The 12,725-nt window shown below is 37.8% G+C and overlaps 1 protein-coding gene across 5 annotated transcripts in view; it reads left to right on the plus strand.

Moving 5' to 3' along the window:
• The window catches only part of RAP1GDS1 (Rap1 GTPase-GDP dissociation stimulator 1), a 106,839-nt gene that overhangs the window by 82,484 nt on the left and 11,630 nt on the right, over nucleotides 1–12,725 (plus strand). For all 5 annotated transcript variants that reach the window (XM_067297540.1, XM_067297537.1, XM_067297538.1 and 2 more), the window contains 5 exons: nucleotides 5,157–5,285; nucleotides 7,773–7,898; nucleotides 11,011–11,154; nucleotides 11,433–11,564; nucleotides 11,989–12,123. In XM_067297540.1, the coding sequence (XP_067153641.1) occupies nucleotides 5,157–5,285; nucleotides 7,773–7,898; nucleotides 11,011–11,154; nucleotides 11,433–11,564; nucleotides 11,989–12,123 (666 nt within the window). The remainder of the gene's footprint in view (nucleotides 1–5,156; nucleotides 5,286–7,772; nucleotides 7,899–11,010; nucleotides 11,155–11,432; nucleotides 11,565–11,988; nucleotides 12,124–12,725) is intronic.

Raw genomic sequence — 12,725 nt, forward strand, 5'->3', positions numbered from 1 at the left:
ATCGTAACTCCATTCATAAAGTTGTCAAAGTTTTAAAACTAAGATTCCTTTTATAAAGTCTTTGTGCCATCTGCTTGTGTTCTGGAATTACTTCTGCCTGCTGTCTCTCAGTTCTTCCTTTGCCTCCTTCGTATCTTAGTGTTTCATTAGTCGCTACAGTTGTAACAGAAAGAACTTGGTTTTGGCACCTCTTGCAGTTCTTTCAAAAGCATCATAAGAAAAATAAATTTTTAATCAATTTTTAATTGCTGGAAATCCGAGTTTTCTTTTGATAGGAGACAACCCTTTGTCCTCTGCCTAGCATATCTTGACCTTCTCTGCCATAAGCATATTTTACTAGCTGAACTCAATGTGTCACAGATAGCTCCTGCCTCCTTTACATTATTAGTTCTTAAAATGCAAAGTTGAAGATATTGCTAGGAATAAAACAAACATGCCACACATGCTTGTGAAGGTTTTGCTCACAGCACAATTCTGAAAGAAGCAAATCTTGACAAAAATCTATAATAATTCTTTCTTTGTCAAGGCATGCAAACTTTAGTCAGATTACAGAGTAGCTGTGCTCCAAACAGCTGTTTTGGCACCTTTCAATGGGTTCAGTATGTTGTATTTCTCCCATTCTGAAGTTTGTTACCATTATATGTAATCTCTGTGTAGCTATGAATCTGCATAAGGGCAGGAGGCAAAGCAGGCTTAGATGAAGAGTGAAAAACTAATAACTAATAAAACTAATAATCATATGCAAACACTCAGGGAAAAAGTCAGTGACACGAGTAGTTATTCTGTGCATCTCATAATCCCATGAACTAAGACTATTCACAAGTTAATAGGATCAGTCTATAAAATAGTTAATTATCTCGAGACTTACACAGCAAACTGCAAAAGCATTTTTTTTTAAATGGATAAATGGTGGAAGCACTAGGCCAAACTGGCTTCCTAGGTAGTTGAATTGTAGGTAAGAAATTACTGGATGCAGTACATGTGTGTGAGAGTATATGTATATAGGTAAGAATAATTCTGTTTATAGATTACTTTCATCTCGTTTCATATTAAACTTCAATCTGTCAAGGTTGTCTTTCATTCAGTGCCTTTGTATAATATTCTGATGTTAAATCATACAACTGCCAAGCTTTTCTTATTCTCACAAAACTCTTTCAGTATGTGACTGGAATTAATGTTGGGGACTGATTTGCATTGTTAACCATCTACAGAAGCTATGTAAATATACAGGAAATGAAAGGGAGATTTATGGTACCATTAGTATGGTCTAATAGCAATCAATATTTCAATATTGCTTCCTTCTAAGACTTACCTTTGCTAATTTTCATGCTTGCCTTGGTTTTTGTTTCATTTACATCACAGCTAAGGATGTTTAGCATGCTTTCAGACCTAAATATACTTAAATGCAAAGTAACCTAAAGCATGTAAAAGTAGGTAAAAAGTGTTTTTTTTATGATAGTGGGATAACTGATATGATCGCTTCTATGTTATGTAATGAGTTAACTTAGACATGGTGATTGCGAGTAGGTTTTTCTGGGATATGAAATGAATTTATGCCACCAATTTGTACAAGACAGATTTTCCTTTAGTGATATAAACACTGTTACTGATGAAACACTAAATTATTAGTTGTTTTCTGAAATTCTGTCAAGAAACATGAACTAGCCTAAATTAGCATTTTAAACTCAAATGCCCCCAATAAAGTTCTCAATTTGGGATATTCTCCCCAGATCTTACTCTTTGGAGTTTCCATGTGTGTCACCGAAGGACATGGAGCCATTGAAATTCAAGTTTTAGGTAGGTAATTGTTTGTGCTGGCGCATGTATTGATTGCCTTTTATCTACCTGTATATGCATCTGTGCAGCATCCCTCTCAGTGCTTCCCCTCGCCCTCCCGAGAGACCACAGAGGGGTCTTATTAGTGCGACATTTGATAGCAGCGTAAAATTTGGGGTAGCTTCTTTGGGGCTTTAAAGTCAGAAATTTAGAAGCAGCATTCAGTTTTTAAATGTTCTGCTCCCTGTTTAGCGTGCTCTAAGTCCTGCTGAGGAGGCTGGCAGCACTGCTACTTCAGCCTGCTGTATGAAGTTGCCTGGCTTCAGGGCTGGGTTTAGTCCTGTGTCGGGCAACTACTTGTAGGACGGATGCTTGTTTTCCTCGAATTTGCCTCCTGCTGTAGTAGACCCCTAACACTCTATGCCTTGAAGGGCTGAGTTATTCCAACGTATTCCAAGTTACCCAGTCTGTGGTCTTTAATAAGCGACCGAGAACTGCTGTCCATTACTGTTCTGAAGGCTGAACCACTTCTCTGTTTTTAATTTCTCTGTAGCCAAGAAGTGCTGTAGGTCTCCTATCTAGTGAAAAGCCTAATACCCATCTCATCAAACCTTGTCCTTCATTCATCTATCTCAGAGCATCCCCTAGGGGCAAAATTTGAATGAAAGAATCTTGTTCTTGAGGGTTTCCACTAGATATGACCAAAACACAAGCACTGGCAATTCCCCTTGAGTCTCGTTTTCTTTAGCAATAGCAGACAAAAATAATTCTTCAGAAAAATTAAGTTTTGCGAGTTTAACCATAAGAGAGATTACTTTTGTATTTGCTAAGTGAAACAGTCTTATTTGTGGTAATGACATGTAAATGACAAGTTCAGAATTTGAACAGCAAGCCCAGGCTTAATTATAAATATAGCAAATAGCTGCTGGCAGGCTTTCATTTTGGAAGGCTTTACCTCCCATGCAGCTTTGTGACTTTTACAGGGTGGTCCTAGATTTGGCAGAGGAGAAAATTTACCCTTCCGCTTACTGCAGTCAAGGCATCAATACGGTGCCTGAATTTTACCTTATTGGCAGTTCTTGTAAGCCCATTCCTACACTATAGCCCATTCCTGCGCTCAGGTGCCATCCTTCTACTCCAGGGAAATGAGGCTGCTATGGAGTCAGATACAATACCTGACTTTTGGCCCAAAACAATTGTTCTTTCTTGGTACATTTTCTTATTCCTTTATTTCCTCCTTGGGCATGCCAGAGACCCCTAAATCAATGAGCTCCATGCTCTCCTGAGCAATATATCCTGCCATTTGGCTCTTAAGATTCCTATTCCCTTTCAAAGGTAGATACAGTTTCCCCCTTTCCACTTCTCTTTTTCTTCAGATCTTTTTTTAATCTAGAGAATATCTACTGTATTAAGAAAAAAACAGCAGAAGAGAACATTGCTCAAAATAAGGCATTTATGTTTCTGAAGTCAGAATGCTTTGCCAAATGGAGCCCACAGAGATTGTCTCTTTGTCCATACAATTGGATAAAGTGATTTGAGAATGACTAGAGACATAGTCTAGTAACAAAGCAATTTCGTGCAACACAATTTTCTATGGCATTTGTGGTTTGTTCCTCTACTCTCCATGACTACCATTTTTTTCTTCAGAAATTTTTTTAAGTGTCCACAGGGGACGATCACAAATCAAGGAGAAAAACAAATTATTTACCAGTAACTTGAGTTCTCCTACACAATCATTTTCTCCACAGAACCATTCCATCTTCCTCCCCCCGATTTTTCTATTAAAGGTTAGATTTTTACAGTCAGTTTGGAAGTAGGAGGGTATAGCAGTGACTCACACATCTGCCAGAGGTAAAATGGCATTCAATGCATGCGCTAGTGCAATTTGTACTTACCTAAAATTTGACAACTTCAACAGCTCTTTGATGTCTAAGATGGTGTTCTTAAAAATCTCTCTAAAGACCATGAATCTGTGGAAGAGATAACCCCCCCATCCCCTCCCCCCAAAAAGGAAATTCAGTTACTGGTAAGTAATACAGTTTTATCTAAGACATCTAGCCATAAGGATTCCTGCTTATCTTCAATAACCTGTAATAACCATGCCATTTACTTATTTAGTATACAAAAATGATTATTATAAAAACATTTTATATTGAATATAAATGAACTAAACATTCCAGAATCTTTTCATAATTTTAGTTAGGGAAATTTCAAACCCACCTGGCAGAATCTTGAAAGCAAAGAGTTTTCTGAGAGTATGAGATGGTACTAAATTTGCTAGGCATAAGATGTAATATGGTTTTATCTCCCTATAAAGATCTGCAATTCTTTATGATCCTGATTCCACAGATGTAAAAACTCCAACTCATTTCAGCAGTTACTCAGAATGATTCCCTTCCAAAAAAAAAAAAAAAAAAACCCACACTAAAATCCCGTATAGGGCTTGAGCCAAATCTAAATGAAGTAATAAAAAGACTTCTCTTGAATTTGCAGGGCTTTGAATCCTACTGTTTTGAGTCTATAACATTTAAAAGTAGTTAAATTGCTTAGAAATAAAGGAAAGATGATGCTTAGGGAAATTACTAAACAACATTTGATGTGTTCATGTCTGCTTCATTCTATTCAACTGTGAAACAATGTTTTTCTTCTTTGCTATGTTATAGGTAAAATGTGTAAGAGAAAATATGGTTATAAATAATCCTTTTTAAAAAAATCATGTTTCTGCCTAACCATCAAAGCATCTTTCTATTTGCAGACATCTAGGAGCAATAACTTTCTTACTTGTAAATACTATAAACTTTCATCCTATGCAAGAAATTATCAGAATGGCTTCTAAGGACTTTTCCTAAACCTTCCATTTTTTTGTCTTTATTAAACTTTCTTTTTTCTCAAGCTCCTCATAATCTACATTGTGACTTCCTGTGTTTATAAAACTTTTCATGTTTATTTCAGTGCCAGTTTATATTCATTCTACTTTTAATTTTCCAGTTTTGGTCTTTAAGGGAAACCGTATTTAGAAACATGCTCTCATATAAATAAATTTTTCACTGATGCAGTGTTGTTGATTTCAGTCAGCTGGTCTCGGTTAGCTCAGAATCAAACCCAACGTATCCTAGGAACCCGATAACCACAAAATTATCAGATAATCCACTATGACCAGATCAGGAGGGAAAATTCTGGGAATATATCCCCTGGCCAGATGAAGGGGGACTTATGAGTCCGTATCCCATGTTTAGACCAGATTCTAGAGCAGAAGAGAGGCAGCAGACCTTTTAGTGCTGCTTAGGCTTGAAGTTGCTTTGTATGAAAAATGTTCTTGTGATTTAAAGAATAGTCCTACAAACAGAAATACTAACTCATTGTACTTTCTTTTTATGTAGATACCCTGCAGTCTCAGCTTATCAATATGGGTGTTATTCCTACGTTAGTGAAATTGTTGGGTATTCATTGCCAAAATGCAGCTCTGACTGAGATGTGCCTTGTTGCGTTTGGCAATTTAGCAGAACTTGGTAAGTCCACAATATTAATCTCAGATTTACATCCAGTTTTCTTAAAGTTGTATCTCAAGACTAAGCCTTGCACCGACACTTTTTTCCATTCCTTTCAGTACTTTCAGCATTTAGAGCGAGCAATCTGTTTATTGTCTTTAAAATATACAGTTGCCTCTCTTTTTTTCCTTCGCTAACTCTGATTTATTTGGGTACTTAGTACACTTTATGTTTTATGTTAACATTCTTCAACACAACTAAGTGCATTTTAAATTATCTAAACAGTATTTCCTGAACCCTGCTACTTACTGTGAATTATTTATTAATAATATAAATAATGTATTCTGGTGTATCTCCACAAAGTTACATCAGGATTGGATTTGGCTCATGGAAATCACTGAATGAAACAGAGAGGCACAGTTCCTAAATCAGCCTGCACAATATTCTTTTAGGTGTACAGTTTTAAAGAGTTTTAACATGTTCTAGACAAAATTCTTGCATGTATAAATCATGAATACTACTAAGCTGTTGATATTATTTTTAACAAGTTCAGTTACAACTTCATTTAAATTGAATTTGCATTCATGCTGTGGTCCAGTGTCTTTGGAAATGCATTAGTTTTCACTGGATTTCCACAAAGTGTGAACTAATGGGTTGCTAGGGCTGGTGTTATTACTCATGTTTTACGTTGGTGTTTCTTCTTTTGCAAACCTATTCCGCAGAATTTTAGTCTTAGGATTTTTTTTTTTTAATTGCCATGGAGTAATGCTGTAGCAGTTATGGTTATATTCCTTCATTTCTGAGAAGGTTCTGCAGTTCCAAACATGAAAAATATATCTGTGGGCCTGAAATTATTCACAACTGTCATGGGGTCATAGATTTCAAGACCGGGGAGACTACGATGTTCTCATCTAGTCTGATCACATGTATAATACAGACTTTATTCATGGGAGACAAGTCTATGTAATGAAACAATAGAAATGGTCATTGTAATAGCACTAAAGAAATTAATAGATGAGAGATCTTCAAGATGAGCACTATGTCTTTACTGTGTCTGCACAGTAAAAACTGTAATATGACTCATTTACTGGAAACTCTAGTGCTACCAAAAGGCAACTAAAACCATAAGGGTATTAAACATAATAAATGTTGTCTTCACTGAGAACTAAATTTCCCTTCCCTCTTTGGGAGGATCCAGCTCTGTCCAGCAGAGTAATAAGAACCGTGGAAAAGAAACTTATCAGCAACTGCTTCCCTTCCTGTTCCCCATACATTGAAGAGATTCCTGTTCTTTAACATTGGCACAAAATTAATTTAACTTGCAATACTTCTAATCTCCCTTAAGCAATAGATTAGTCAGTCACATTGTAACTTTAATACTTTAATATTTTTTGCCTTGTAACTTTAGGGAATTTTATTGTCAGGCTGTCATCTTTCATCACTTAAAAGAGACAACTGCATTCCATAGATCCCTTGAGAAGCAGAATATGAAACTCCAGTGTCAAAGCAGGGCAAAAAAACAATAGGGTGAGTGATGGCTGGGCTTTTAAAAATACTGGAAAGGTCAAAGTCACACTTAGAATATGCCATGCACAGTCATGCCTATTAAGAGAAGACAATGATGGGAAGGGCACAAAAGGGTCTAGGTGTCCAGTTCATTCTTTTCCCCGCTCCTTGGTCAGTTCCATGTTAAAATAATCCCTAACCATCCATTAGAGCAGCATCAAAGCTGCTGGAAAGGTTTCTAATTACATATGGCCCTCAGGAGGTGGCAACTGAAGAATGCAGAGCACCAACCCTACCATCTGCATCCCCTGTAACGCTGCCAGCGAGGAGGGATAAGATACGGGCAATGCAATAAGAGCTGCTTTTGTTGCCTCTACGACTCTTGAAGAACCCTTATCTCCAGGCTGACCTCCCTGTAGCGAGCTAGCCCATCTGCAAAGCTGCGTTACGCTACCTGTGTACTATGAAATGGCCTTGCAGCAGCCACGCACAGATTTCAAAGAAAATGTCACCATCATGCAACTATGTAAATATTAAAGCTTTCAGGATGGCTCTCTTTCTCTCCCGTAGAAAATGCAGAAGATAATCTGTTGTTATTCTTGTTAGGCTGAGGAAAATCAGACTTAGTATACATTTTTGTAATGTTACTGTTGCTATAGCTGCCTTTACATTCTGTTGGGGGCAAACAGCCCAACAGCCTTGGTCGTATATATATGCGCACACACATATATACATATATATATATACACACATATACATACATACATATATATCTTAACAGCCTTAGTCATAATTAATTCCGGTCAGTACACTTATCTCAAGGTGTTAAACATTTTTCTTTTCATTTAGTGACAAGCACAAGTATTGGAGTGTATTCTTCTTGTCTGTGAAGAGTACTATTAATCATCTTACTGAATAAACCTGGTAATAAAGAGAGAAAGTAGTTCTACCTTTTGATGTGGTTTGTTTACTTAATACTAAATTTTCCCTTTTGCTTCACAGAGTCAAGTAAAGAGCAGTTTGCCTACACAAACATTGCTGAAGAGCTTGTAAAACTGTTCAAGAAGCAAATAGAACATGATAAGAAAGAGATGATCTTTGAAGTTTTGGCTCCCCTGGCAGAAAATGGTGAGAATCTGATCTTTTTCCTTAAAGTTTTTTTTTATTCATTCCCTTATATGTATTTTGGCATATTGGTTTCTTTTTTCAGCAACTGAAACTTTTTTCAGTAACTGCAGAGTAACTGGCCACCAGGTTTAGAAGCCCCTGTGGTTGATCCTTGTGACAGCAGGTTCAGATGAAGTGCGTGTGTCTCAACTGTCTGAGCATATGACAGGAGCCACCGAATGGTTGATGCTAATTCCAGCTCAAATTCATTCTGTAAATGATTGTTATATTTGATTTACCTGTGTCTTCAGTGGGAATATTAATACCAGCTTTTTAGAGGTCCTTACAAGATTCGTCTGCAAAATGATGTGAAGATCAAAAATGCCTATGAGAACCTTTATATAATCATTATTCTCTGATGATACATGTTGGAGTACTATATAGTTACTATCATACCTGTGTTTCATATTAATGTACAATAATAATGAAACACTATTTTGTAGAACAATTAAGTTCTGTGCTCTTCTTGGGCACCTTATTTTTATCCTATGTTTTGAGAATGGACTATTTGTTTGAGAAGTCTTCTGTGAGCCTATAACTGATTGTCACTCCTCGGAAGGAGCCAGAAGGTTTCTCTGTGAAATGCAGGGGACTGTTTTCCCCTTAAAGCTCACACGAGCTGCTCTCATAGTTCTGTAATCCCTGAAGAACAACAGAAAAGGCACAATTGGCTCCAGCTTCCACAGTCCATTACCAATAAGTCAGCCAGTTCATCATTTTCTGAGATCTCAGAACCACTAACAGTTTCATTTCCTATGAAAAAATTTTTGCTAGGGGTATGCAGATTGCACGGCTAAGATCAGGATGCTCTCTGCTTACTATTCATTAAGACATCGAATTAATTGAATCCGGCTGTTTGATGTCATATTATTAGCCTCGGGAGATCTGAGCAGTAAATGAAAGCGATGTGTGCAGGATCATCCCTTCCGGATGAGCCTGTTCCTCCCAAAATAATTCTGTTTGGTTTGCTAATTTAGCATGGGAACTTAAAAAAAAAAAAGAGAGAGAGAAATGAGAGTGAACAGGTGGAGTTGGTCAGGACTGAGGAGGAAAGCAGTATAGCTCAGTACAGAAAACAGCTTAGTATTTGATGGCTCTATACCTTGCCTTCATCACCTCAGCACTGAAGCTTGTTTGGATGGAACAGAAGAGAATTGTAGATCCTGAAGATTTAGATTTCATTCTACTCTATTCAGTCTATGCCTGTCTGTTTTACATAATATATAAATCAAGACAGATTTTTCACTTCAATTTTAAAAAGCGATAATGTCTGGTTTTGGCAATGATTTTCTTTTATTGTAAGTGGTATGTAAAAATGGGATTCCTTTTTTCAGTTCCAAAAAAGTGCATTTTGCCAAAATATATTACTTTATTATATAAATATAAGGCTGCTCTAAGATAGTTCCATCCTTGGAGACTGACAGAGATTTGAATCCAATAATTTTTTTAGTTTGACATATTTCAATTCAAATACTTAATTTTTCTTAGGCTATGTTTTATAGTCATAATAAAATTTGATAGGTTTACTGCTGCTGAACATAACTCAGCTGCTTGCATGTTAGGAGGCAGCTGAACTCTTTCAGTGTGGATTCAAGGCATACTTAAAGCAGAATGAGTTTGGGCACTGGTACTGCTGAGCTGCTTCTGCCTGTACGTAATTGGCAATAAGTCAACAGACAAAAAACATTTAAATGAAGTATTTGCTGTCTGCTTTTTTTTTTTTTTTGTTAAGGACGCTGATGTAGCAATTTGTATTTCAACTCACAACACACCTGCAACCTGGTATTTTGTAATAAAAAATAGGGGAACACCCTATTTTTTAAAGGAACTTAGTGTAAAGGCACATATTTAAAGATCTCAGCTGACCATTTTGGATTCTGTTGCAAAGTTGATGAATAGGTCAGCTGCTCTGAGAGAAGCAATGAATTTTACTCAGGCTAAAAAGCCCAGTGACAGCAGGAGGCGGAGAGTCTCAGACACATCTTTCATGAGCAGTAGAACACTTTTCTTCACCCAAATGCCACTTGTAAACTACATGAAAAGCACTTCCACAGTTTTGGCTTTTAAAAGTATTTCAACTTGGCCTAGACTCTGTATTGTTAAAACATCATTTTAAACACAAAATAAATAAAAGAAATTCATTTGTTTGGACATTTCTGAAGAGCTCCCGACTGTGCTCTGTCTCATCAGCATGCAAAAACTACCAGGATCATTTTCACATAACAAGGAGACATCATATAACTTTGGAAGACCTGCCGTTCCCATTTAACAAAAGGGAACTTAGGTATGTAAAGAAAGAGGTTCCCAGCTCCAGGGTCGCAGGAAAAAATCTTGTAGAGACAGCAACAAGAATACTGCTTCCAAATTCCGCTTCACCACCTGAATAACATTCACCTTTCCCCCTTGCACCTCATTGCCAGTAACAACTAAAAAATGAGTTTGCCTCACTGATTTCCAGTTTTTCTTCATCAGAAGAATTTTCTCTCCCAACCCAACGTTTTGGATTTGGCCTGACAGTACTCCTCCTGCAGCCTTCTCATGGAAAATCTTGGCTCTGCTGAAAGAAATGGGAGATTATTTGTTCTGTTAAGATTTCATCTGAAAGTTTTATGTTTTATACAAGCACCTCTCAGTGAAGGCAGTGGCTCTTCTGCACATGAAGATGATGAGACCTTGAGTTTGTTCTCTAACACACTCTAAGCCTCTGGAAAGCCCTAACATGGCACAGCCCTCACGAGTCTGCTACGTGGGGACTGAGGAGAGCATGCTGGAAGTTTTCTGTAGAGAAATTTACCCCTTTTTGAAAACTGAAGAGCAGCATGCCAAGGGACTCCACATAGCTTCAGCAGGGAGGTGTTGTCTGAAGGAAGTCCGGAGCTGGGGCAGGGGCTGGTGGATGAATAACAGTGGAAGTTGAGCCTGAGAATGTAAAATAAAAAAAGCTGTGGTTTTGTCTACACAAGTTGTGAGTGAAACCATTGACTTCGCTACTACTTTTCTCTGTCTAGCGCGTATGTACAATCGATGTATTTAAAATCACGATTCTGACTCCTATATTCATGATATTCTTCAGATGTCATTAAACTGCAGCTGGTTGAAGCAGGCTTGGTGGAGTGCTTACTTGAGATTGTCCAGAAGACTGTGGACAGTGACAAAGAGGATGACATTGCAGAGCTTAAAACAGCTTCTGATCTTATGGTTTTATTATTGCTTGGAGGTGAGTACAGTGTATCATTACCTTCTGAAAAGCAACAGCAGATACCTGTGTGCCATTTGGCTGCTGAATTTTACTTTTTATATTAAACACATTTTTAAATAACTTAAAGGACCTGCCACCTGACAATTAACATTTAATGGGCCAGATTTTGTGTCTCATCCCATTGTAAGCCTGGATTAATTGCAGTGAAGCCAGCAGACTTTCACAGATACCAACAGAAGAATTTTGCCTAACAAACATTTCTTCAGCTTGCTGACTATCTATGCTTTTTACCCCAGATGAATCCATGCAAAAGTTATTTGAAGGAGGAAAAGGCAGTGTGTTCCAAAGAGTACTTTCATGGATTCCTTCCAATAGCCATCAGCTACAGCTGGCAGGAGCACTGGCTATTGCAAATTTTGCCAGAAATGGTAAGAATATGCCATAATAGCTTATGTTTGTTTATGTGTGCCCTTCTAACAGGCTACATCTGTACAGCTACAAATAAAAAGCATGTGTTGTGGTAAAGCATTATTATTTAGCTATACAATAACATCAGTATTTTTATACTTTATGATCCTGAGAGGCATTAACCCTACTTTTAAAAAATGTTTCACATTTTTGTACAGTATATAATGTAGTAAGTTTAGAGGATTGCTGCCTCTGTACTTTCTTTAATACCACTATTTTAAATTTGTCGTGAGCACTGCAACTTTCGTCGATGCTGGTGGTCAAATGCTCCAACAATAAAATCTGGAAAGGAGCAGGGAAATAACACTTGTATCTTTAAAAAGCTCTTATAAAAATCTTGGTAATAATCTTGCATTCGCAAGTGACTTGGCTTATCTTGCGCAGACGGAAACTGCATCCATATGGTGGATAATGGCATAGTTCAAAAGCTGATGGATCTGCTAGACAGACACGTAGAGGATGGAAATGTAACTGTGCAGCACGCAGCGCTGAGTGCACTCAGAAACCTGGCTATTCCTGGTAAGCCTCGCTTTGCCGTGCTAATTATCCAAAGGTGAGATTTGCTCTCGCCCTCAAAACCCAACGGCATGAGAGTGGGAAAACTCCCTAACAGCCCTCGAGGCAGCTCAGAATCTGCTGCTTTTCATTCAGTCCCACAAAGGCGTTTACAGCTGGTGCATAGCAGTTGCAATGGGCAGTTTTTAAATGCATCACAGAGCTAGTGACCATCTGTTGCCACTTTGATCCCACAGTATCGTCCCTCCCAAGCAAAGGGCAGCTTTGTAGTATGCCGGGAGCTGAGGAGGCCTCACGAATGATTTCTCAGTCCTTTCTGTCCAGAGCAGTGCGGTTTTGCCTGTACCCTTTGGGTTCTCTCTCGCAGCTGAGAGGCACCTCCAGCAAGTGCTGCCCTCCTTGTTCAAATCTGCATCTTTCTGCAACTTCAAGTTTTGACTGTTCAGAAATTAGAGCCAGAAGTGGGCTGTTAGAATAGCCAGCCTATTCCAAGCAGACTATCTGAACGCTAATTTTATCATTTTTAATAACTTCATTTGTATGAGTGTTGATTACCCAAACGTAAAAGGCAAAGTGTATGCACATAAAAACAAAGCAAATCTATA

The sequence above is a fragment of the Apteryx mantelli genome, chromosome 5 (assembly GCF_036417845.1).
Source record: "Apteryx mantelli isolate bAptMan1 chromosome 5, bAptMan1.hap1, whole genome shotgun sequence".
Lineage (NCBI taxonomy): Eukaryota > Metazoa > Chordata > Aves > Apterygiformes > Apterygidae > Apteryx > Apteryx mantelli.